The 27,275-nt window shown below is 37.4% G+C and overlaps 1 protein-coding gene and 1 long non-coding RNA gene across 3 annotated transcripts in view; one reads left to right on the top strand and one right to left on the bottom strand.

Annotated features, from left to right (window-relative positions):
• The first annotated feature begins 22,138 nt into the window (after nt 1–22,138).
• On the top strand, nt 22,139–24,093 carry LOC131299459 (uncharacterized). Of its 2 annotated transcripts, none has more exons than XR_009190777.1 (3): nt 22,139–22,411; nt 22,539–22,719; nt 23,390–24,093. It is a non-coding gene; the product is annotated as an uncharacterized LOC131299459 (long non-coding RNA). The 2 variants fall into 2 exon arrangements; XR_009190778.1 differs by lacking the exon at nt 23,390–24,093 and adding an exon at nt 22,848–23,382.
• A 1,928-nt stretch (nt 24,094–26,021) lies between these two features.
• LOC131299427 (uncharacterized) overlaps nt 26,022–27,275 on the bottom strand; it is a 40,401-nt gene continuing 39,147 nt past the window's right edge. The window contains exon 31 of the mRNA XM_058324971.1: nt 26,022–26,521. Within this exon, the coding sequence (XP_058180954.1) occupies nt 26,265–26,521 (257 nt within the window). The 3' untranslated portion in view covers nt 26,022–26,264. The remainder of the gene's footprint in view (nt 26,522–27,275) is intronic.

Raw genomic sequence — 27,275 nt, forward strand, 5'->3', positions numbered from 1 at the left:
GGTATGAAAAGGCTCCAACAATGTTTTTATTTTTTTTAAATAATAATTAAGTTAGATCCAAGTAATTGCCAAAAAGCAAGAACACTTCAAACTATCATCAATCCAAAAATAATAATAATAACTTACGAACTAAAAGAAAAACAAAACATACAACTTAAACATTATGTACCCAAATAAAATCTACAAATTTAAATACAAGAAAAACAGGATAATGTACTAAACATGAGGGTGTTTTGGGTATTATCCAAAATTAGGGAGGGTACTATGGTCTTTATGCAAACATGTTCAGAGAGAATGCGAAAAGAAGAATCCAAAAAGCTCCTCCTACCCCTCTTTCTCACTTCTCTTCTCTAAAAATGAGTTTTGGTTGCCCATGCCAAATACTCAAAACTTGAAAATGACAAAATGAAAATGCAAAAAGTAGAGTTCCAAACACGGCCTTTAATGCCTTGTTCGTTTGGTAACTTTGGGTATTTTAGTTTTGGTAATGGGTGGAGAGAGAAATATGATAATGATTGGAGAGAGGGGTAATGAGTGAAGAGAGATAGAGAGAGAAATGAAATTAATAATTGAAGAAATAAGATAATGATTGGAGAAAGATATATGGTAATGATTAAAAAATAATGTTAAAACAAAGTAAAATTTGGAAACCAACAAGGCCTAAGTAGCTCAAGAGATCCTTCTGTTGGACATTAGCTAACAGCTTCAAGTGGACCCTTTTAAGGAGATATTAACTCCAAAAAGTTTAAAATGCTCACCCACAAGTGCTGTGGTATACCTACTGGCTACTGTTGTATACCATTCCAACTATCTATTGCCAAATTAGGTGTAATTGCAAAGGGGATTTTCCATTCATTTCCAATTGTTCAACAGCAATTCACATGTCATTTAAATATTTTTTCTTGTTCCTGAGCTTCAATTATTATAGTTAAACTCTACATTGTTTTTTTCTAATGAGGATGTTAAGAATTTTGTCCCCATTAATTTTATGAGTACGTGTAGTTCATCGTCACTCAGTACTATAAAAATATAAGACTGCATTTATAGAATCTTCAAAATTGATCTTGATATTTTTTAAAATTTATGAAAGCTATGGAGTGAATGAAATCAAAAATTGATTCCCTCAGTTGATTGAATGGATATTTATTTACTCATCTTTGAGGTTTCAAGAGTCAGCTACCTGCTTGGTCCTCTTGGATCAAATGGTTGAGGTTCGGATTTATTAAATCATGCTTAATTATGTGAGTTGAGCCTAATTTAGTTTTGACTAGAATGGTTATGAATTTGTTGTGTTTCAGAAATATTGTTAACTTTATACAGATTTTATACAAGAACGGGTCACATAGAGCCATACTACCATCGATGGATTAGTTCCCGATTATATATATGTATTTTGGTACGATCAACGTGGTTTCTTAGTTATGTTGGCTTGTACTAAACTTATGTGTGGAAATTTTTTTAGTATATATGGCATGGTGTTCTCAACTATATTTTTTTGTTAGAAGAAGAAGAAGGTGTCTTTCACGTACCCCATTATCTCCATTTTTTAGTGATCTCGATTGATGGATTAGTTCCCGATTATGATAATACATGGATCCATACTATACTTTAATTGGACTTTGGAATAGATTTTCCATTGATGTATTTTTTTTTAACTTAACAAAAATCAACTAATGTGAGACCATAATTTCAAGGAAACTCAAATACAAAAAGTATTATTGTAGTCATCCAGCCATAATTTGCCTATTCGGTGTTGCCTCCTCAACTCCACATTTTGATTTTTCAATATGCGATGGGGGCAATATGGTCTCACATTAGTTGATTTTTGTTAAGTTAAAAAAATACATTAATGGAAAACCGGCCTATTCCAAAGTCTAATTAAAGTATAGTATGGATCCATGTATTATCATAATCGGGAACTAATCCATCAATCTTTGGGCACTTTGCCATGTTCATCTCTCTGTCTCTCTCTCCTCAAAAGTAATGCATATTATTATTAATTAATTAAAGAATAATAATGTAAAGTAGCGGAGACAATACCCATCATCTATTGATTCAACAGCACAGCCTAGGCCATTCATTATGTAGAACTAATTAGTGAGGTGATTTTGAAATTAAAGAAATGCAAACACACAGGGCCAAAATAAGGCTACCAGACACAAACCAATCACCTAAAGCAACGGACTTCTCCTTACCATTGCAGAAAAAAAACTTTGAGATCTCACCAACTCGTCTCTAATACAGTAATACTCCATCCATCCCATTTTCATTGTCCATTATTCTGTTTGTTTCTTTTATACTCCTTCCGTCCCTTTTTTTGTGTCCAGTATTCCATTTTGGGTTGTCCCTTAATAAGTGTCCATTTTGTAAAGTTAGGGGGGGAGAGGGGGGTAAAAGTTGGTGTATTGTCTATTTTGTCCCTAAAAGTAAATTTTATTTTGAAAAGTTAGTGAGTAAAAGTGTAATAATGATGGGTAAGTAGGGAAAGTGGATCAAAAAGTTGATGTGAAAGGTGTAATGATGATGTCTTTTTAATAAGTTGGAGTTACGAAGCAGGACACTTAAAAAGAGATGGAGGGAGTATCTTTTGCTTATACTTTCTCCATCCCTTATTTAGAGTTCAGTATTCCATTTTGGGATGTCCCTTAATAAGTGTCCATTTTGTAAAGTTAGTGGGTAAAAGTTGGTGCATTGTTGTAGACACCCCAATTTGGACCTATTAATTATCTTTAATTTATGCCCTCGAGACTCCTCGATGATGAAACGGAATCAAAATGAGACTCGGCTAAAGCTTGAACGATGCTTCTTGGTCTTTTTCAAAACTAAAACGCATTTTTTTCTCAACGCCATTAGAGTAAAATTGACACACATTTTAGTGTATAAAATATATTTGAATGAAACCAATTGGGTTTGAAAGAGGACTTAACCGACTTTCCAACGCTTCAAAAAAACACCCAAAACCGAGTTCGAAAGTGCCCGTAGCGCCCTTCTGAAGTTGGGCAGGCATTCTTGAGCGCCCGGGAGTGGCACTCTTGAGCACTTAGGATTGCACTTTTGAGCGCTCGGGAGGACTGACAGGCCATTGGATAATGAGCTTGACCCTTTGACCACGTTTTTCTTCAGATTTTTCTATCCTTTCAAACCTGTATGTCTCAGAAGACCAGCATGAATATTATCATTATGTTTTTCCCCCTAAAACCATTTTCTTTTATTTTCAAAAATAAATCTTAATTTTCTTCACCCCTATAAATACCTCTTCATTACCAACTGAGAAGGGGACGAAAAATCAGTCTCTCTTTCCCCCTTTTTGCTGCCAAAAATCTGTCTCCAAACCCTCTCAAACTCTTTTCAAAACAATTCTCATTTCCTAAGGGAAATTTCTAATTCTCAAGGAAAATCAAGCAAAAAATCCTAAAGAAGAATGTCTTCCTAGATTTCATCTTCTTTTACTGTTTTCAATCCATTTTCGAGCAAACAAATTAGTCCAAGAAGCCAAGTTCAAATCAAGCAAAGGTATAAAGGCTCACTTTATACTTTAAAATCTACTGTTTTCAAACTTTCTGAGGGGAATCAAGGGCCCTTACCAGTTCTTCATACTGGTTATGAGCTCATTTGATTTTAGTTTAGCAACAAGAACAAGAGGAATGCAAAGAAACAAAATATTTTTTTTGGGCACTATGTTCATTCCCAAGCGCTCAGGACCATTCCTGAGCTCTCAGGAGTACTGCTATCACCAAAATTCTATTTTGTTACGAAACATTGCATTTTCTGTATTTCAGTAGATACTGGGTGTGCACTGGTCCCTCCAGAGCCCAGTTAAGTATATTTTCTATTTGCAAGGAAGTGACACTTGGACATTCAAGACCGGTTCTTATTTGTTTGAGTCTGATGCTGAGCAAACCTGTATAAATGTTGTTTTAATCCATATGTCTGTGTTTGAATATTTTGTTTACTGTCGAAAATGCTAAGTTCTGATTTGCAGGAGCAGAGTGGTGCTCCTGAGCGCTCTAGACCTGTCTTGAGCGCTTGGGAGTGATCTCAGTAGCATCAATTTTGTTTTCTGCTAATATTCGTGTTATATCATCCCATTGTTGTATTCTGTCAGTTAGGTTTATTTACGGTTGTAAGGAAGCAATGTTTGAATAGTTAAGACCAGTTCTTAGCTGTTTAAGCCTCTTGCTGAGCACATTTATACTTAGATTTCTTTGTGTTTTTGCTGGCAGTACTAGCATGTGAATTTGTCTAACCAAATTTGCAGGATGGCTTGACAGAACTCCCGAGCACTCAGGACCACTCCCGAGCGCTCAGGAGTGATTCCAGTAATAATTTGTTCTGTTATCTTGCATCAGCATGTTATCGTATCTTGTAAACTTTACACATGCATGCACTGGCACTCGTACATACATGCTAACTGTTTTCATGAAACAAATCCTTTCGTTAAAATCCCGCAAACATTGAGTAGAGATCAATCACGTGTTGGGCGAGAGGGGTGCCATAAAACCCTTCCCCTCTCGTAATATGGCTTTCAAACCCAAAAATAATCTCTGGTTTTCAATTTCAAACCATCATTTTCAATCAAAACGGTTTCTCGGGTGGCGACTCTTCAATTCAATTTTTTCGGGCGGGTAGCCCACAATTGTCTACTTTGTCTCTGAAAGTAGATTCTATTTCAAAAAGTTAGTGAGTAAAAGAGTAATGATGATGGATAAGCAGCAAAAGTGAAGGAAAAAGTTGATGTGAAATGTATAATGATGATGTATTTTTAATAAGTTGGAGTTACGAAGCATGACACTTAAAAAAGGATGGAGGGAGTATCTTCTAGTGTGAATCTTGAAAAATATGCAATATAGATCTTGTTTGATAGATCTCGATTAGTTCTATAATACAAAGTTTTCAAAATTATGAAAAATATTATAGATTGGAAGATATAAGCAATTAAAAATGATACGCAATTCAAAAATGAATAATAAAAATGGGACGGATGGAGTAGTATCAATTAATCTATAACTACAAACACTTTACACTGTGTGTGTAACGCCCTGATTTCCAAGAAATTTAGGAAGCATTAACGTTAAAATACACTGAATTTTACAAACTACTAGGCCCATATTTGTCGTTATACAAAATTTACATTTAAGAAAAATACAAAAAAAAAAAATCTTACATTTATTTAAACATCTTCAAAGTGACTCTAGTCTTGATATAGATCCCAAGCATACTCGGTCTCGGCCCTTGGTATTCCTCTTGTGTCAAACATCACCACCATTCCTGCACCCTCTAACAAATTGATCGCCAAAGCAACCGATTTACCAAGATACAAATGTATCCGTGAGTAATAATTCACCCAGTAGAATAATCCTAACCCTACCAACCCTTACTCTACAATTAACAATTCAACAATATAACAATTGATAATACACATAAGGTACAGAATAATAGCACATCATATTTTTCTTTACTATCCATCAACTTACATGAAATCTAAGAATTCTCTCCGCGACATCCTTTCCTCCCACATCCACCAACTTTGATCGTTCCATGGAATAACTCTCCATTTATTTGTCCTGCACCAGGGTTCTAAGCGAATACTACTAAATTATGTATTTAGTCTGGATTCACCTACAACCATAATAAAGGAACAGCTCACCATAACAACTCAGCATTAGGGGTCGCACTATCTCATTGCCAGGATCCTTTACCATCTCCCAACTCTACACACTGGGTATTTTATCGTACCCCTAATCTACACACTGGGTATTTTATCGTACCCCTAATCTACACACTGGTACTATACCGTATTCAGGGATCCTTTATCGTTTCCCAAAATATTGTACCCGAAGTCATTTACCGTCCTTCACACACACACTGGGCACTGTACCGCATTAAGGATCCTTTACTGTATCCCAAGTCCTGTACCTGGAGTCCTTTACTGTCCTCCACACACTCTGAATACTTTACCGTACTCGAGGTACTTTACCGTTCCCCAACTCAACTAAAGGTACTTTACCGTACCAGGGTTCTTTACCGGCACCCAACATTCTCAATCAACTTTATCATTTTATCATTTACTTAACCACGTCTACGTGAGTCACTACTCATAACCACCCAGTGAACCTAAATCCATTCTAGCACATACAACATGATATAATCAATAACAACTCAAATCATAACATGATACAATTCATTGACACAGTATTATAACAATTGATAGGTGCAAATAATTAAACATATAAAAGATTTGGATTGGGCCGATGCCTCTTGAATTGTTATGTTCTATTGACTAAATATGTAAATTCCAATTTTATTAATTCCTAAAACTTCAAATGTTTTATCTTACTCAGTAAACTAGAAAATAAGGATAATTAAGTTTCATTATACTACAAATACACTATGCTCTGAAATATTATTTTTGTATAAAGGAGCATCGTGGTTATTTACTCGACATATTTATAAGATTGGTTAGTATAAATGTCAAGTTAAATAAGTGATTACTCAATTTATAAAATATTTTGTTTACTTTCTAAAATAAAGTCTAGCTACTTACCCTTTCTTTTTATTTTGTCTTAGTGTTATTATTAGTAACCCAAGAAACCAATAATAGTAATCTATAAAGAGAATATGATCTCTTTGGTATTAACAAGTATGACAACTGTTAATGAAATTTTACAAATATTTAATAATCACATCAAGACAAATTAGTAATACCTAACATGCATTTAACATTATAAACTTTAAAGTGTAAAAGTAGTGCTCAATGAGACAAAAACATAGTTTTAGGGTCGAATCTGGAATCAACGTAAGCACAAGAGGCAAGCTATAATATTAGTACCATTTTCTTAAAATTTCAGCGGTTATGAACAGTGTTTATTTGGAAAAACATTGAAAATTTTTGAATCACGGGGTTTTGATCCGTGGGCTGTTTTCTTCCATTCCAACTCTTTAAAATCGTCAGCTACGGACTAAATATACTTAGGGAGAAGTAGGAGAATGATTTGTCTACCTTAAATCAGGCCGAAAAGCGGAAAGAAATGGGTTCTGAATGATTTTGATAAAATGAAAAAGATGACGGGATCGGGGAACTCTGGGGCTGTGTCGAATTGAATGGAAAGTGGTTTGTGAATGCTTGGTGATGTATTGGTTGAGTGGAAACCCGAATTTGATATACGGAGTGGTGTTATGTAGAAACTCGTTTCTCTCTTTCTCTCTCTCTCTAGACTCAGCAGTAGAATTGGGAGTGAAATAATATACTTGTGTTCAATTTTCGAATTTTATGTGGGTATGTATAATGAGAGAGAATAAGGTAGTGAAAATGTGAGAGGATAAATGTGAAAGTGGTAGAATGGGGAAGGAGAGTGAAAGAGAAGGATATTGATAATGATAAGAGGGATAGGGGACAAGTGCCACATTTGGTGGGGTTTTCTTCAATTCTAATGTATGTGGATGCGCATATGTATAGGGTGAGAATGTATGTGGACGCATATATGTATAAGATGAGAGAGAGAGAAATAGGGGAACAAAATCCCTTAAATGTGGGGTGTAGTTTGAAGGATAAAGATGGAGGTGGTATAGTATGGAAGGGAAGTGGAGAGTTAGTTCGAATAGAGTTCTAGTTAGGGTTTAGATAGGAAAGATAAGAGATGAATATGAATCATTGATTCCTTGTATATCTAAAGTATAAATATATATCTTATACAAGAGTGTAAATAATATCAATTATACACATAATAATGTATTTTAATCATTCAATCTAATTAATTATTAAATTAGGAATTTAACAATATAAATTTGTTAAAAAATATTGGGTCAAAAATCCAGGTCGTTACAACCTATCCTCCTTAAAATAATTTCGTCCTTGAAATTGTGTGTTTCGGAATTTCAAACTAAAACAATAATAACTTCTTCTTTTTTTAAAAATAAAGAAGATACGGGGTATTGCATTCTATCCCCCTTAAAATAAAAATACGAACGTCAATCTATTCCTAATGTGATGTTGAGATTTGTCATGTTGGTTAGATCATATACGGACGTTGTTAAGCTTTTCATAATTTTTTTTATAACTAATTTATGTTGATAAAAGATATTTTTAAAATGTTTTTTTTATAAGTTTTTGAAAAAGAACCCATCTTAAGAATCCCTGAAAGTTATATTTAGATTCCAAAAAGAGATTTGTTCAAAGAGATTAAGGACGATGAGTAACTGTATGTCAAATAAAAACTTTTCATGAAAATTAATTTTGATAACAAACATGAAATTATAGTTTTCAATTTTTTTTTTTTTGTTATCAAGAATTTAAGTAGAGTCTAATATACCACCGCTGCGCAAAGTCAAACGGATACACTTACACCCTAATTACCTAAAATTTCAACCCCTAGCTAAGAGTTTTAATAATCGTAATTACGCTTTCGCTGCAAACTCTGATAAAAATCTATGTTTTTATCACCTCAAGAGTCAACATTACGATAATCTCAAATCACCTTTTTATTGCAGTTAAGCACAAAACACCTGGGTTAAGGTCTTATTTTGCACATTTGGAAGGAAGGACATTGGGATGTAAAATCATGCTTGATTGATTCTGCTATGGATATTAAAGTTTTGGTTTGATGGGGGTAGGTTTGTGAACAATGGGGAGATAGGTGAGTGAAAAATGGTGGCAATAGCTTTAATATTTTAGTATGTTCAAAGTTCTAAAAAAATACAAAATTTGCAAATTTTTTTTAAAGATCTTAAAACCATTGGAATCAAACGACAACACTGCACTCATTTCATTAGGAAAAATTATTGAAATGTTAAATTTTTAAGAATATAAAGTAACAAAACATGCATTTGATCGCTTGGTGGATTTTATGCAAAAATAATTCAATGAGGCTAATATAATAAGGTCCATTTTAACGAGTGGTCCAATTATTTTTGTTTGTTTCACAACGTACTCTCCAACTTATAGTACAAATAGTTGATTACATATGTAAGATCATACTAATATTTAGCTATATAAGTAACCTCACATAAGTAGGTAATGTATCACATGAAAGTCAAACAAGTAAGACCTATGTTTTCTCCCACAGTACGCTCTCGAAGTCTAAGTTGGATGCCGGCTAAATAGTACTTATAATTTAGATTTAAAATAAGAAATCGCGACAATTAATAACTCAGGTTTACGCTCTCAGAAAGTAATCTACCCAATCTACCCAAGGTCGAGAGTTGAACTTATGCTCTGATACCATTCTGTAATGCCCCAATTTTTCAAGAAATTTTGAAAGCATTAACCTTAAAATACACTCAATTTTACAAGCTACTAGGCCCCTATTTGTTGTTATACAAAATTTACATTTAAGAAAAATACAAAAAAAAATTAACATTTATTTAAACATCTTCAGAGCGACTCTAATCTTGATACAGATTCCAAGCATACTCAGTCTCGGCCTTGGTATTCCTCTTGTGTCAAACAGCACCATCATTGAACCCTGCACCCTCTGGCAAATTGATCGCCAAAGCAACCGATTTACCAAGATACAAACGTATCCGTGAGTAATAATTCACCCAGTAGAATAATCCTAACCCTACCAACCCTTACTCTATAATTAACAATTCAATAATATAACAATTGATAATACACAGAAGGTACATAATAATAGCACATCATATTTTTCTTTACTATCCATCAACATACATGAAATCTAAGGCTTCTCTCCATAAGATCCTTTCCTACCACATCCACCAACTTTGACCGTTCCATGGAATAACTCTCCCTTTATTTGTCCTGCACCAGGGTTCTAAGCGAATACTACTAAATTATGTATTTAGTCTGGATTCGCCTACAACCATAATAAAGGAACAATTCACCATGACAACTCAGTATTAAGGGTCACACTATCTCATTGCCAGGATCCTTTACCGTCTCCCAACTCTACACACTGGGTACTTTACCGTACCCTTAATCTACACACTGGTATTATACCGTATTCAGGGATCCTTTACCGTTTCCCAAAATACTGTACCCGAAGTCCTTTACCGTCCTTCACACACACACTGGGCACTGTACCACATTTAGGATCCTTTACCGTATCCCAAATCCTATACCTGGAGTCCTTTATTGTCCTCCACACACTCTGAGTACTTTACCGTACTCGGGGTACTTTACAGTTCCCCAACTCAACTAAAGGTACTTTACGGACCGTACTAGGGTCCTTTACCGGCACCCAACATCCTCAATCAAATTTACCATTTTATCCTTTACTTAACCACGTCTACGTGAGTCACTACTCGTAACCACCCAGTGAATCTAAATCCATTCTAGCACATACAACATGATATAATCAATAACAACTCAAATCATAACATGATACAATTCATTGACACAGTATTATAACAATTGATAGGTACAAATAATTAAACATATAATGGATTTGGATTGGGCCGATGCCTCTTGAATTGTTATGTTCTATTGACTAAATATGTAAATTCCAATTTTATTAATTCCTAAAACTTCAAATGTTTTATCTTACTCAGTAAACTAGAAAATAAGGATAATTAAGTTTCATTATACTACTAATACACTATGCTCTGAAATACTATTTTTGTATAAAGGAGCATCGTGGTTATTTACTCGGCATATTTATAAGATTGGTTAGTATAAATGTCAAGTTAAATAAGTGATTACTCAATTTATAAAATATTTTGTTTACTTTCTAAAATAAAGTCTAGCTACTTACCCTTTCTTTTTATTTTGTCTTAGTGTTATTATTAGTAACCCAAGAAACTAATAACAGTAATCTATAAAGAGAATATGATCTCTTTGGTATTAACAAGTATGACAACTGTTAATGAAATTTTACAAACATTTAATAATCACATCAAGACAAATTAGTAATACCTAACATGCATTTAACATTATAAAGAGTCCAGCTACTGGTACAGAAAAATTGGTACAGATTTTGTACATAATTTTTTGTGGGGCCCACTACGGGTCCCACTCAAATGATCCAAGCCAATCATTAAATGTGAAATAGTTTTTCGAGGGCTCCTGCAAAAATTCAGCTCAATCCACTACTTATAGGTGTTCAATCCAATCATCTAATTTTTCATTTAGATTTCAGGATAAGAAAAAGTTAGATGATTAGATCGAATATCTATAAGTATCGGATTGAGCTGAATTTTTGCGAGGGCCCTTGAAAAAATGTTTTACATTTAGTGAACAGCTCGGATTATTTGTATGAGACCCGTAGTGGGCCCCACAAAAAATCTATGTACAAAATCTGTACCAATTTTTCTGTACCCATAGACTTTTTGCATTATAAACTTTAAAGTGTAAAAGTAGTGGTCAATGAGACAAAAATATAGTTTTAGGGTCAAATTTGGAATCAACGTAAGCACAAGAGGCAAGCTATAATATCAGTACCATTTTCTTAAATTTTTTCAGCGGTTATGAACAGTGTTTATTTGGAAAAACATTGAAATTTTTTGTATCACTGGGTTTTGATCCGTGGGCCATTTTCTTCCATGCCAACTCTTTTAAATCGTCAGTTACGGACTAAATATACTTAGGGAGAAGTAGGAGAATGATTTGTCTACCTTAAATCCGGCCGAAAAGCGGAAAGAAATAGGTTCCGAATGATTTTGATAAAATGAAAAAGATGACGGGATCGGGGAACTCTGGGGCTGTGTCGAATTGAATGGAAAGTGGTTTGTGAATGCTTGGTGATGTATTGGTTGAGTGGAAACCCGAATTTGATATACGGAGTGATGTTATGTAGAAACTCGTTTCTTTCTCTCTCTCTCTCTCTCTCTCTAGACTCAACAGTAGAATTGGGAGTGAAATAATATACTGGTGTTCAATTTTTGGATTTATGTGGGTATGTATAATGAAAGAGAATAAGGTAGTGAGAAGGTGAGAGGATAAGTGTGGAAGTGGTGGAATGGGGAAGGAGAGTGAAAGAGAAGGATATTGATAATGATAAGAGGGATAGGGGACAAGTGCCACATTTGGTGGGGTTTTCTTCAATTCTAATGTATGTGGACGCGTGTATGTATAGGATGAGAGAGGGAGAGAAATAGGGGAACAAAATCCCTTAAATGTGGGGTGTAGTTTGAAGGATAAAGATGGAGGTGGTAGAGTATGGAAGGGAAGTGGAGAGTTAGTCCAAATAGAGTTCTAGTTAGGGTTTAGATAGGAAAGATAAGAGATGAATATAAATCCCTGATTCCCTGTCCATCTAAAGTATAAATATATATCTTATACAAGAGTTAAATAATATCAATTATACACATAATAATGTATTTAATCATTCAATCTAATCAATTATTAAATTAGGAATTTAACAATATAAATTTGTTAAAAAAAATTGGGTCAAAAATCTTGGTCATTACAGTGTGTTTTTATGTGGGCCCACAAGCACACTGCTTGCTTGTGTGGGGGCCTACACCAACATGAATGAGTTTGTGTGTAAGTGTTTGTAGCTCTAGCTAGAACAATAATACTTATCTACAAAAATATTGCTTTCACCGCTTTGAAAAAGTCAAAAAAAGAGATGAAAATATAAGATAATATAACAAGGTGCCCAAGACCCTGAATAGTAATTTGTTCATATCTTTGTTGTCGGGTTGTTTTGAGATTGATCATTTCTATGTTCATTTGGATCTAATTTCCTTTGTAAGAGCATCCGTACTGGAATAACTAAAAGTCAATAATCAAAAGTTGACACATCAACTTTTGGTTATCCATTTAAGATGTCGTTATGCAAAGGTCCACAATGGTACAATCAAAATTGAATAACCAAAATCTGTCACATAACATTTTCAAATTATAAAAATCTAAAAATTGTGACATAGAGAACAATTTTTTTAAAATAGTTTTCAAACTAATAAACACAGGTTATTAGAAAAAAGAGAAAATAGTTTTTTGAAAACTTTGATTTAAAAAAATAGTTTTCGGGAAAAAGTTTTTTTTTAAAAAAAACAGTTTTTGAAAAAACAATCTTAATAAAAAAATTACAAAAAAATAAAACTATTTTAAAAAGTATTTTTCTTAGAAATATGTTGAAAATAGAAGAGAGAGAATATTTTGTGTAATAATAGTGTACATGATTGAGAAAATATGGGGACAACTAAATTTGATTATTGGCAAAATATTGCTAACTTTGATTATCCAATGACCAAAAATCGATGAGTGGGATGGAGTCTCATACTCATCTCTTCTTTGAATGTTGTTTTTCTTCTGCGATTTGGCAGCAAATTTTAGCTCGGAATGGTTTGGATAGGCCTCTTCTGCCATTTTCTCAAGAGTTGGAATGGGCTGTTCAGAATAGGGAGGGTAAAAGTCTTCGAGATACAATTTACAAGTTGTCGTTAGCAGCTTCCATTTATGTTCTATGGCGGGAGCAAAATCTTAGGATCTTCCAAAACAAATCAAGGGATGTGAATGGGGTGACTTCCGAAATTTTCAACTCTGTTAGAGCTAAAGCTAGCTCTTGGACTACCATCAAGTTTTCTGCTCAGAATCCTCAGATTTGTGATACTTGGTTGTTGGACTCTAGTTTTTTTGCACTTAACAATTTTGTGCATGTTGCCTAGGCCGACTGTTGGCTTTGTTGCTTTTGTTGTTTCAGGAGAATGCCCCATTTGTTCTTTGTAGCTTTTTGCGCTTTTGGTAGTTTAATAAAATTTGCTTACCAAAATAAAAAATAAATTGATGAGTTGCTAAGAGATTAAGCTCTTTTTTGAGCAAATGTTGCTAACCTTAGCAACCTTTTGATTTTGATTATACTACTGTGGATGCTCTTCAGCATCCACAGTAGTATAATCAAAATCAAAAGGTTTATAAAGTTAGCAACATTTACTCAAAAAGAGCTCACATTGGAATAACCAAACTTAGAAACATCTTAGCAACTCATCAAATTTTGGCTCTTGGATAATCAAAACTACTAACCCTTTGCCAATAATCAAATTTTTTTCCCATTTTTTTTTTTTTGAAAAGTTTTATTTCAAAACAGTTTTTTTATTAAAACTTTTTTTTTTCAAAAACTGTTCTTTTGAAAAAAAAAATAACTTTTTCTATTCAAAAAAATTTTTTTTTTTTAACTTTTTCCTGAAAACTTTTTTTTAGTCAAAGTTTTCTAAAAACTATTTTCTCTTTTTCTAATAACTTATTTTTATTAGTTTGAAAACTATTTAAAAAAAATTATTTTCTATGTCACAATTTCTAGATTTTTATAAATTCAAAAAGGTGATGTGGCAAGTTTTGGTTATTCAATTTTGATTGTTCCATTGTGGATCTTTACATTGCTAACCTTAGCAACCCCTTAAATGGATAACAAAAGATGATATGGTAACTTTTGATTATTCCACTGTGGATGCTCTAAGTGCCGAATAAATTTATTGAAATAGATGTTTCCTTGATATAAAAAAAGAAGTACCCACAGCTTTCTCTGTCTTTCTTCCCCTTTCCTATTGGTTACTCAATTTTACTTGTTCAAGGACCAAATAATTCTCTCTCTCTCTCTCTCTCTCTCTCTCTCTCTCTCTCTCTCTCTCTCTCTCTCTCTCTCTCTCTCTCTCTCACACACACACACACACACACACATACACACACACCTCTTTGGTTCTCTCTTCCCCTCCCTCCCCCTAGGGTTTCCACCCTAAAATGGGCGGCGGGAGGGGGGGCAATCTCCCCTATGGAGTTTTTCTCTCCGTCGGCCTCCAATCGAAATCTCTTTTTCCCTCGTTTCATCACTCTCCACCCTTATCCTCCCCTCACGCCTCCCGACACCTTAGCTTCCCAGATTCTTCTACCGCCAGACCTCCTCCATCATATCCGTTGTTCGCAGGTGACTCGTCTCTAGTGGTGCGGTTCAGATGTACGGCTGTGGGTGCGTAGCTTTTGTCCATGATTGGGTTGTCGGAGTTGGAGATCCATGTCAGTGGATGATGATGGCGATGTTTTTTTTTTTAATTTTCTTGTTGGTTTGCAATCCTTTGCTTTTTCTTCTCCCTTTTGTAGAGGTTTTCTCTCCGGTTTTTTGCCGTGAGTTTTTCTCTTAGTTGGGTTGCTTTAGGTTGTTTCTTGTTTTTGCAGGAAAATGTTTAGTTGGTTTGGAGTATAGTCTGGAATGAATCTCCGCCGTCTTGGTTACTTGGTCCTTTTTGGACGAGTTTTCATTTAGATGATGTAATCTTTGGTTGGAGTTATAATATCTGTTATCGGTTGAAAAAAAAAAGTACCAAATAATTGCAACTAAATCCAAATTGTATCCCAAAATACGTGACGAAACCTACATGAGTACGATAAAAGGAGAATAAAATTCAAATGTTAATTTAGACTTTAGAGAAAGGGACAGAGGTATAGTTGCCAATTACTAACTTGTGGGATAATTCAAACTAACATATATTGGACTCATGCTATGCGGGGGGCATTGTAATCTATCTCTATAATAAAACAGCTCAGTATTTGAATGCTATGTATATAAATTTAACGGCCTAAACTTATCACTTACAAATCCTACGGCTGAGAAGAGTCCTAAGGCTTGAAAATCCTATTTTCATTCTTCTCTAACCATTCCTATTTTAACTCTCTTCTGTTATGGAAAGATAGAAAACAATAAAATTTTATTGCCAAAAAAAGAGCCGGATTTTGAAATAAGACTCTCTCTCTCTCTCTCTCTCTCTCTCTCTCTCTCTCTCTCTTTCTCTCTCTCTCTCTCTCTCTCTCTCTCTCTCTCTCTCTCTCTCTCTCTCTCTCTCTCTCTCTCTCTCTAGCAAGGTGAAATCTTCTCTTCTAACTTTTCCTATCCCAACTCTCTTTTGTTATGGGAAGATGAAAAGTAAAAAAAATTCGCGTATAAAATTAGTGTAAGGTAGATCGTAAACTAAACAAAAGAGTAATAATGTTATATTTTTGTTCATTGGTTGATCAATTTCAATTTTTTTGGTGTGTGTGTTTTCATTTTTGTTGTGCAGCAATTTACTTAGTTTCGTTGGTGGGAGTGGTCAATAGTAAAGAACCATAATTCATTTTAGTTGTTTTCAAAATGTGTTGCGTTGTGCCTTCAGGCACGGATAATTTCTAGTATACACAATAATGTATGTACATTAACATAGAATTCGCGTTATACATGGGTAATAAATATTTGGGACGAACCAAGACATTTCATTAGTACAATCAAGTAAATTAATTCAAATACTATTACATAAAAACATGTAGCTCAATAAAAATACAACAATATAAAAGCAAATGAAGTATTTGAACTTCCTTTTTAAAGTTATTACTTTTTCTCCAAAGAAATATAGAATGAATTAACTCTCCATATTCAAAATCATGAGAAAGTAAATAAACATCATGCCAAAAAATTCGATCTATTGGATTTAAAGTTTTTTTTTTTAAATATTAGAAATAAGAAAGTGAGTATGCCATAGCATAAATGGACATTAATTAATCTCTTAGCTTTTTTTTCTTCATTTTTCCGAACCAGAATCAATCCCGAAAAAGATTCAATGAGGGAGAAGACATGGCTAAAGTTCAAAATCAAATAGAATTTGTTCTGCACTTTCAACATATATAACACAAAGCAATATAAATCCATACATGTTTTGCAAAAATCTCCTACCTCTCTTAAAGAAGATCATGTTTGGGGTAATTGTAGCCCTTAATTGTATAGATGTTGTCTTTGTTGGGTTGGGTATAATGGGCATTCTACTTTTTGCATGTGGTGGGAAACTTGGTGCATGTGGTGGGTTACGTGTTTTCATTGTGAGGGTGTGAAGCTAATGTCAGGAGTTTTTGCATTTCCTGACTATTGAATACGTGGGCTTCATTGTGTCCACGTGGAGCACTTCTGGTTCCCTTCAACTTTACTTTCCCCTTCTCTCTCTCTCCAACAGAAATTGCTACCTCTCTTTCTCTCTCTCTCTCTCTCTCTCTCTCTCTCCGGAACGAAATCATCATCACCATCACGCCTGTGCTCCTTGAATCGGAGAAGATCAAGGACGTTGAGTTCGAGAGATTTCGAGAATGGAAACAGCAGATCGCGATGAGAAGGTTGCACGATTCTTCCCCTAGACTTGGATTTCAACGCAGAATTCGAATTGCGTACCAACTGCATCTTTGTAGAGCTTCGCCGTCCGAGAACGCTGTGCCTGTCACTATCGCTGTTTGTAACAGGTAATGCTTACGATGATCAGATGTTTTCCATTTTCTGGTTTAGTATGTTCTTCGGATTTTGTGATTTTGTAGTTTTTGTATTTGATTTGTGTATAAAGATTTATTTAGGACATCGATTTAGTTTCCCTTGTATTTTTTGTATGCGATTTGTCGTGCATGTGTGATTTTGTCCCTTTGTTCCCAAATTTTGTACCTAATTTAGCTTGCATGTCTGCTTTTGTCCCTCTGTTCTCAAATTCTATACCTAATTTCACTTCCATGTTTGATTATGGAAATCTTGCTTGGGGAGATTTTTTTGTACTAGCATCTTAATTTTGGTTTAAATTTTTTGCATTGACCGGCGGGATGCATGTTTTTATGTGCAGGTCTCAATACATGCGTTGATGGACTCTCGATTTGGTTGACGAATTTACCATAGGATGCCAACGGAGCTAAAATGGTTTCTAGGGTTAATTGAACGAACTTGTTATGGAACGAACTCAGAGCAAATGGTGAGTTTAGTTTATGGCTTGGAACCCCGTTCATGATTAGAGTTTACATCTTTGATTTTTACTACTTTACTGCACTATAGGTGATTTGTTGTTTTCTTTTTCCTATCTTTTTCAGCGATTTAGCGTATTTGCAAGTCCTGAAATTGTTGGTAAGTTTCCAAAAGAATTTTGTATTTGCGCGATTGTTAATTTCCTTTTAGCAAGATCGGGTTTTTAGGTTAGTCTGTTGTTAGTAGTGAATATTAAATTTTGGAGTTTTGGATTTCCAAGGTTCCTAATTGTATTGCGTATGTTCTTACGTTAAAATCAAAAAGGAAAAAAAGAAGTTTCATTTCGTTTAGCTGTGTTTGGATCAAGGTTTTTCATTTCCTTCTGCTATGACAACTACCTTTAATTTTGAATAGTTGCTGCCCCTTTGGATGGAGTGATTTCAAGAGGAATGAAACGGTTATGATTTTTTGCCAAATCTCATTGTTTTTTCTAGAAACAAAATAGACCTTGCATTTGCATTTACTCAAATTTCACACATTTATTCAAACAAGTGGTGATATTCTCCTTGCTATTCGTTAGGAAAACATGCAGCTCTAAATCTAACTTAAATATCATCTTCCTTTCTTCTTTCGATGCTTTTACGAGTCGTTATGTTACTGGATGTGATTTTATGAATTGAATGGTTTCAATGAACCTTTTAACATCTACAAGGAGTTTTTTTTGAACTGCCAAAAATTTCTACGAGTAGTACTTGTGCGTGCATAATTTCTTCCTATTTAATGTGTTCTAGAAAATGCATTTTTCGATATGAATTTAGTGCGATGTATGACTATGTTAATCCCACTGTACTGGCATTGTGCAGGTTTCAACATGGTAATTGTCACAGGGCTATTTTTCGCCTAGAAATCTGCCCGTGATGGCACCAAGTTTGCCAACAACTTGGTCTCAGTCAACTAGTGTTTACACACACACCCGATATGTTTGAACGTCTAGGAACACACTCAAGAGTTACGGGAACCGTCCCAACCTTTATTAAGCACCAACTCACAAAGGATTACACTCAAGAACCTAGACAGAACAACCCTCTGCCTTAGGCTACGAAAATGCTTGCCTAAATAGGCTTACAATCATAAAAACGTGGCCACTAAGTACATGAAATCATGGGGCCAACCCATGATCTTGCAGTTGACACCCCCAACTGCCCTAGGGCTGTGCTGGCACTGCCAGAATCTGCCAGCACATTGAAACATGAAACTGCCTGGAAATTAACTGCCGATAACTGCCCGTTTCTGCCTTGGACACCTGTCCCATGCTGCCAGCAACACATGCAGCCCATTTCTACCTTGGACACCTGTCCCATGTTCCCAGCAACATGTGCAGAAATGCTGTTAACCGTCAATAACCGTTCTGCCCGAGCCAACTCAAGCCTGCCTCTGTTTTGCCCGAGCCAACTCAAGGCTGCCTGGCCAATTTCGTGATCCAACCCCAGCTCCCAATACTTAGCCGTTTTCCTCGATTGCCTTGTCCCACAAGCCTACTTCCCGTTCAGCATCCCTGCCTCGATATCATCGGGCCATCATGTGCATCACGATTGCCACTTGCTTTAGGGACCAGTGTCGACACCAACCGACACCGTCGGGTCACCTTGTAAAGACATGCCTGCCTCATGCCTTCGTTTCCACCGGTTGGCTAGGGTGCAAGGTGCCACCGCTAGCCAAGCTTAGCAAGCCTTGGAAATCAAGGTGCTAACAAACCACCCCCACCAGAGGAAGCCGACGTCCTCGTCGGTAAGGCCCGTAAGTACTCCAGCACTTGCTTCTCAGACTGCCACAAAGTCCCATCCGTTTCCCATGTAGCCTCCGAGTCTTGCCTATTTTCATACTTCGCCAAACAGGAGGTTCTCCCATTTGCCTCGCTCTGCCCTTTCGCCTTATCATCCAGAATCCCGTGCATCTGAACTGCGAGAGAAGCCCGTTGAGCTTGTTTTCTTCCAACCACTACCAAGTCTGGAAAATCCTGCATTTGAATTGCCGACAGCCAGCCACCCGTTCCTTCCCTTTCCCGCTTTCCCTTCTCTGCCTTGGAACAACGCGGTACGAAGCAGGGCCGTTTCTCATCAGCAATCAAAATCCCACCGAGATGTGGCATCACAGCCACTTTTGCAGCCACAAAGAACTCATTACCCAGTATAAGTTCGAAGTCATCAAGCGGATACACCATCAAATCCACTTGCCCATTCCAGTCCCCGATCCCCAAAGCGACATTGCCCGTCATTCCATGCCCCACCTGTGCATTGGAATTTACTGTCTTGATTCGACTGAAACTTTCAACGACTTTTAAACCAAGCGACTGCACCACCCGTTCTGAAACAAAGTTGTGTGTGGCCCCCGTGTCCACCATGGCCAACACTTCCATTCCACAAAGCAACACTTTGACATACATCAAACCCGATCTTTGCGAGGTTACTGCCTTGTCTGCATGAATCACGTTGAGCAATTGCATAGGGTTGACCCGGACATGCACTTCCGAGTCTGAATCACCATCTTTCCCTTCATCCACGCAAATAGCATTCAGCTTTTCACGCTTTGGGCAATCCTTTGCCCGATGAGGCCCATCGCAAATGAAACAACCCTTGCTGAAATTCCCTTTGCCTTGCCGTTTGTCCTCTGCAACCGATTCAGATTTCTGACCCTTGTCTTTCTGACTCTTATCCCATTTCTTTGAACCAGATTTTGACGTGCTGGATTCAAAAGAATTGGATTCGCCCGTCAGTTTGAAATCTGCCAACCCGTCGGCAGCAGCAACAGCCGATGGCAAGTCCTTAATTCCAAGCCTTCGTAGTTCCAACTGTGCCCAATTCTGCAAACCCGACATAAAATTGAAAACCTTGTCCTCCTCCGACATGTTCTTGATATCCAGCATCAAAGAACTGAATTCCTTCACATAATCTCGCACTGAACCCGTGTGCTTCAATTGTTTCAGCGACTCCCTTGCTAGCCACGAAGAATTGCAAGGCAGGAATTGATCCTTCAATTCCTTCTTCAGTGTATCCCACTGCTCGATCTTTGGACGCTCGCTGTCCTCACATCGAGTTCTCCACCAGAGTTTCGCATCGCCCATGAGAAACATCGTGGTGATTGTCACACGATCTGCCTTCGGAACGCGAGCAGCAGAGAAGTACTGCTCCATATCCCACAGAAAGTTTTCCAACTCCTTGGCATTTCGGGCACCACCGAAAGCCTTCGGTTCAGGGACCTTTACACGAGTCTCGAATCCGTCTGAGCGACCCAAGAAAGCCCTCTTCACAACCAGCAATTCTGACTCCAAGTTAGAAACCCGCTCCTTCATGACATCTAAGAGTTTGTTGAAATCCGCCAGCATCTCAGTAAACTTCGTTTCCGTCTGACCGACATGTGTTTCGTGAGCCTTTTTCTGTGACTCGACCGAAGCCAACACGACGTCCAGGCGTTCAACCAAGGTAACGCCCTCATCAGAATCATCATCACCAACGAGCTTTTCCAACTGTGTAACTCTGACCCGTACTGCCTCGAGTGCAGCATTTGCAGCCATAACTCCAACCCGAAGTTCTGCAACTTTTGCTCGCAACCTGAGCTGCTCTGATACCAACTGTCACGGGGCTATTTTTCGCCTAGAAATCTGCCCGTGATGGCACCAAGTTTGCCAACAACTTGGTCTCAGTCAACTAGTGTTTACACACACACCCGATATGTTTGAACGTCTAGGAACACACTCAAGAGTTACGGGAACCGTCCCAACCTTTATTAAGCACCAACTCACAAAGGATTACACTCAAGAACCTAGACAGAACAACCCTCTGCCTTAGGCTACGAAAATGCTTGCCTAAGTAGGCTTACAATCATAAAAACGTGGCCACTAAGTACATGAGATCATGGGGCCAACCCATGATCTTGCAGTTGACACCCCCAACTGCCCTAGGGCTGTGCTGGCACTGCCAGAATCTGCCAGCACATTGAAACATGAAACTGCCTGGAAATTAACTGCCGATAACTGCCCGTTTCTGCCTTGGACACCTGTCCCATGCTGCCAGCAACACATGCAGCCCATTTCTGCCTTGGACACCTGTCCCACGTTCCCAGCAACATGTGCAGAAATGCTGTTAACCGTCAATAACCGTTTTGCCCGAGCCAACTCAAGCCTGCCTCTGTTTTGCCCGAGCCAACTCAAGGCTGCCTGGCCAATTTCGTGATCCAACCCCAGCTCCCAATACTTAGCCGTTTTCCTCGATTGCCTTGTCCCACAAGCCTGCTTCCCGTTCAGCATCCCTGCCTCGATATCATCGGGCCATCATGTGCATCACGACTGCCACTTGCCTTAGGGACCAGTGTCGACACCAACCGACACCGTCGGGTCACCTTGTAAAGACATGCCTGCCTCATGCCTTCGTTTCCACCGGTTGGCTAGGGTGCAAGGTGCCACCGCTAGCCAAGCTTAGCAAGCCTTGGAAATCAAGGTGCTAACAGTAATCCACTACTTGCTTGTGGTTCTAGCATCTCTTCTCCAAGTACCTCCCCCTTGCATTTTTTTACTGTACTTGCAATTGGTTCTGCACTCACATTGTTGAAACTGCTGCCCTCTGAAATCTCAGCTTCTGGTATGTCTTCCCCTCACATTGTTGGATGACTGGTTTAGCTTGGAATAAAAAAGAAATATCAACATCTTGGTTGAAGTAGCACAGAACATCATCATACTCATGAAATCAACTTCAGCCATGAGCATGTCATCCAAACAAATGGAATAGGTAAGCTTTTGCTTAACACGGTTACAAAATAAAACCTTCACGTTTATCTTCACGTTTAGTGTGCGGTGACATGTTTATCTTCATGTTCATAGCCATGATGAGTCACCAGTCCTTGTAATTCATGCAGGAGTGGCCATGGAACTAGAGGATTCATTATATCCCTTTTGAGGGAGGTCAGTATTAGCATAGACCCTTATGATGTATTTGAAGATGTTTACTGGGCACTTTTGATTGGAGCAAAACCTTGTGGGCCTGGAATGGAACGAGCCAACTTATTAGACTTAAATGGGAAGATTTTTGCAGATCAGGTACTTTCGAATTTCATTGTCGGGTTAGTTTTAGTCTACATTAAGAAAAATAAACTTGAATAGAATTGTGATTCTCATTCTGCAACTAATTGTGGCTGAAATAACACGGGGAAAAACTCGTAATACAGTTTCATCGCGTAATGTCATACCTGCTAAGAACTCCCATGCTTTGACTAGATTAGATGAGAACAAAGCTAAATGCCAAGTCTCATGGAACTTTTCTAAATTGGCTTGAAGAACTCATATATATTTGGAGTAGTGCAGGGCTCGGGACACCCCTGTATTAGCCGCTGATTGTATCTGAACTTGATTGTATGTGCTAATTGTATCTAAATAGTTAGATATTTTTGTAGAGATGCTTTCATGCGGTACTATATTTATCTATAGAACTGGTTTGAATTTTGCAGTTCCATTGGAATATGTGGTGGTATCCTTTTGGTTTAGCTAAAATGTTTGATGAAAAATTAGTTCTTCGTTGTCCAATGCAAGTCTTGCTGCTGCTGTAGGTTTTATGAAACCGTTTATCTATAAATACTTATTGAGATTAGGGAAAGTCTCTGGTTCTAATTTTGCAGTACCACCACAGTCTTGCTGTTGTAGCCTTTAGGTTTTGTGAAACTGTTTGTTTGCAAATACTGATTGTAATAATGGGAACTTCGATACTATATAGGCTCTGGACAAAATTCGTTAATGCACAGCCAGAGCTCTCCATCAATATCATTCCTGACAAGGCCATCAACACTTTGACCATCATTGATAGTGGCATTGGCATGACAAAAGCTGGAATGCGGATGTGGTTTTGTACCATTATGTTTGGAATCTTGGGATCATTATATGCTATGCTTGGTTACTTAATTCTTCTCTAATCTTATTTTTCCATATTTGGTGAACAATCTTGGTACTATTGCAAGGTCTAGAACCAAAGATTTCATTGAAGCCCTTTCTGCGGGTGCCGATGTTAGCACGATTGGTCAATTTGGTGTTGGATTCTACTCAGCTTACTTGATTGCTGATAAAGTCATTGTAACCTCAAAGCACAATGATGATGAGTAGTATGTCTGGGAGTCTCAAGCTGGTGGCTCTTTCAAAATCACCAGAGACACCTCTAGCGAGGCTCTTGGCAGGGTTACAAAGATTACCCTCTACCTTAAAGAAGACCAGCTTGAGTACCTTGATGAATGCTGACTGAAGGACTTGATCAAGAAGCACTCCGAGTTCACCAGTTACCCAATCTCTCTATGGTGAAGAAGTGCATTGAGCTTATGCAGCCTATATTTCCAAAAAAAAAAAATCCGTTCAATTCAACGGGCATGATGGACGTGCCTTGCACGTCGCGATGTACCTAGTATCATTAAAAGAAGCAATTTAATTTGTCAACCTTGTCCAATTGAATACAAAAGGATGTACACAATAAAAAAAATATTCATCATCACGATGCTAAATGTCACGGGGCTGTTTTTTGCCTAGAAATTTTGCCCGTGATGGCACCAAGTTTGCAAGCAACTTGATCTCAACCAACTCACACCGCACACACGTGTTTGAGAGAATGTCTTAGAACACACACAAGAGTTACGGGAACTATCCCAACGTTTTATTGCACAACAATATAAGAAAAACACTCAAGAGTCTAGATAGAACACCCTTCTGCCTTAGGCTATGAAAATGCCTTGCCTAAATGGGCTTACAATCATAAAAACGTGGCTACAAGTAAAATGGGATCGTGAAAAGGCCCCATGATTTGCAGTTGACACTCCCAACTGCCCTAGGGTTGTGCTAGCATGCCCAGAATCTGCCAGCACACAAAAAATTGAAATTGCCAGGCCATAACTACTTACCTGCCCGTTTCTGCCTTGGACACCTGTCCCATGCTTCTAGCAACATGTGCAGCCCATTGTTTTCTTGGACACCTATCCCATGCTCCTAGCAACATGTGCAGAATGCTGTTAACTGTCAATAACCGTTTTGCCTGAGCTAACTCAAGGCTACCTCCGTTTTGCCTGAGCCAACTCAAGGCTGCCAAGCAAACTTCGTGATCCAACCCCAGCTCTCAACACTTAGCCGTTTTCTCGATTGCCTTGTCCTACAAGTCTGCTTCCCGTTTAGCATCCATGCCTCGATATCATCGGGCCTTCACGTGCATCATGACTGCCATTTGCCTAAGGTACTAGTGCCGACATCATCGGGCCTTCAAGTGCATCACAACTGCCACTTGCCTAAGGGACTAGTGCCGACATCATCAGGTCACCCTGTAAAGACATGCTTACCTCATGCCTTCGTTTCCACCGATTGGCTAAGGTGCAAGGTACCACTGCTAGCCAAGCTTAGCAAGTCTTGACCATCAAGGTGCTAACACTAAACCACAAGCTTGGATGGATGTGAAAAAAAAACCCGCCAACCCACTAAACCGACCCATGACAACATATATCGATTGAGAGCAAGGGCGGGTCGGGTTGGACAGATGAAAAATTCATTTTAAGTGGGTTGACATGGGTGTAAATAAAATTTAGCGTATTTCCCAACCTGACTTGCCGTTTAGATACTATTAGGTAGGGTTGTAAACGAGCCAAGTCGAGTTGAGCTTTGAGTTGCTCAAGCTTGACTTGCCTAAGATTAGGTCAGCTGATGCAGACTTGATTGCATGTGCATACATGGATCAGCATGAGAGACAAAGGGCAAAGTAGTAATAAGATTTCGATGGATTTTTCTTGAAATGGAATATTCTTGAAATCCTCTAAATCTTCATATATTGTCCATGATAAAAAGGATCTGATTTGCTAGTATCTTTTATTTCCATGATAAGAATGATCTGATTTGCTAGTATTGTTTATTTCCATGATAGGAAGGATTTGATTTGCTAGTATCTTTTAATTAGGAAGTTTCTTCTTTCTAGTAATTGTTTTGTTTGGCTAGGAAGTATTACCTTTTTCTTTTAATTTCCTAATATGTTTAGGTTCTAGTAGCCTATAAATAAACACTGTAAGCCTTGGGGCAAATCAATTGATTAATAAAAATTTGAGCTTTGCGTGAGAAGAGAGAGTATCTCTTGTTCTTTAGGTTGTTCTTTATTGCGTGAGTTTATTCTTTGCTTTTACGCTGCATCATCAGCCCAGGCTCGGCTCGAGCTTGAGTCGAGCTCCAAATGTTTGGCTCAAGCTCGACTGCTCGCAAATGGCTCGATTCATTTACAGCCTTACTATTAGGGTAAATCATCCTATACCTTATCAAGACACAAAAGGGAGTGGCATTAACAAAAAGAAAAGTGGCAAAATCACTCCCCTAAAATATCTACTGATAAAACAACATTTCAACTAAAAACGTGATCACCACCTGATCACTGCAACTTGCATTATATAACTAGATTTTTGACATTTTCGAATCTATACTTACATCTATATACCCCAACTACCACAAACAGAGAACATGATCAACCACTCTTCATCAAAAATCACTCAACAGAAACCATATTCATTTCCTCATTACAAAACTAGAATCGGAAGCAAAATTTCATGACATAAAAGTTTGCCATCCTCAAAAAACGAAGCTTTCTAATGCACCCACTTTCTCATCTTCATTGTCGTTACTCTCCGTCTCTTGTTGGCCTGATTCTTTGCAGAAATCCTCCGCTTCCTTTGGGCATTTCGCTCTGGGTTGACCACAGCCATAACTTTTTCTCCCTGTTTCCTCTTATCCCTCTTCGCCTTGAGACTTTTCCTGATGTGGCTGTAAACTTGTACAAAACTGTTAATCCCTAACGAATCTCGAATAGTTTCAAGAGCCTCTTGCGCTAATTGTTTCACATCATCTGCAGTACAAAGATAACTCATCAGGCAACTATAAGAAAAAAATTTAAAATTTAAAATTCGAAAAACTAGAATGAAGCAGCAAATTCTTGAATTTGATGTTGAAAATTTACAGTTAGCAAATTCTTGGCTTTGATGTTAAAAAGTTTCCCACATCCATGAACATAAGAAAACATGTCATTATCACTGACGTATTAACATCCATAACCATAGCCGATAAAATAAAAAATAAAAAATAAAAAATAAAACATCCATAACCATCAAGCAAACTGCGTCATGAATGTCCATCTGCTTGAAGCTTCCACTTACACTGACAAAATAGGCATGCTGATTCTGAAATTATGCAGAGAGAGTAGATCATGGGTAATAAGTGATAACAGTAACACCTTCCAAAAAAACAAAAAACTCCCCTGAACCTTTTTTTTCGTTTCTCTGTTTTCCCTGGGTGTGAATGGGTCAGTTTTTCTTTCTTTCTTGGGACTTTTACAGCCGGTACCTCACTGTCAACTTATTATCCCCTATGGGCATACGCTGCATACCTCAACAAAGGAAATTCACTCCAAGGACACCGCTATTTTTGTTCTGAAAACACCTTCGTGAACACCACCATCCTTTCCCAAGCCCAGGTGGTGCTCCAACCTAACAACTGCCATACATTTTTACCAAAACAGCCACTAATTAAATCAATCTCTGTGTGCGCGCGCGCGCTACGCAATTCAAAGTCTGGACTCCAAATCCTTCATTGTTAATCTAAAT

Source organism: Rhododendron vialii, chromosome 9a, assembly GCF_030253575.1.
Source record: "Rhododendron vialii isolate Sample 1 chromosome 9a, ASM3025357v1".
NCBI lineage: Eukaryota > Viridiplantae > Streptophyta > Magnoliopsida > Ericales > Ericaceae > Rhododendron > Rhododendron vialii.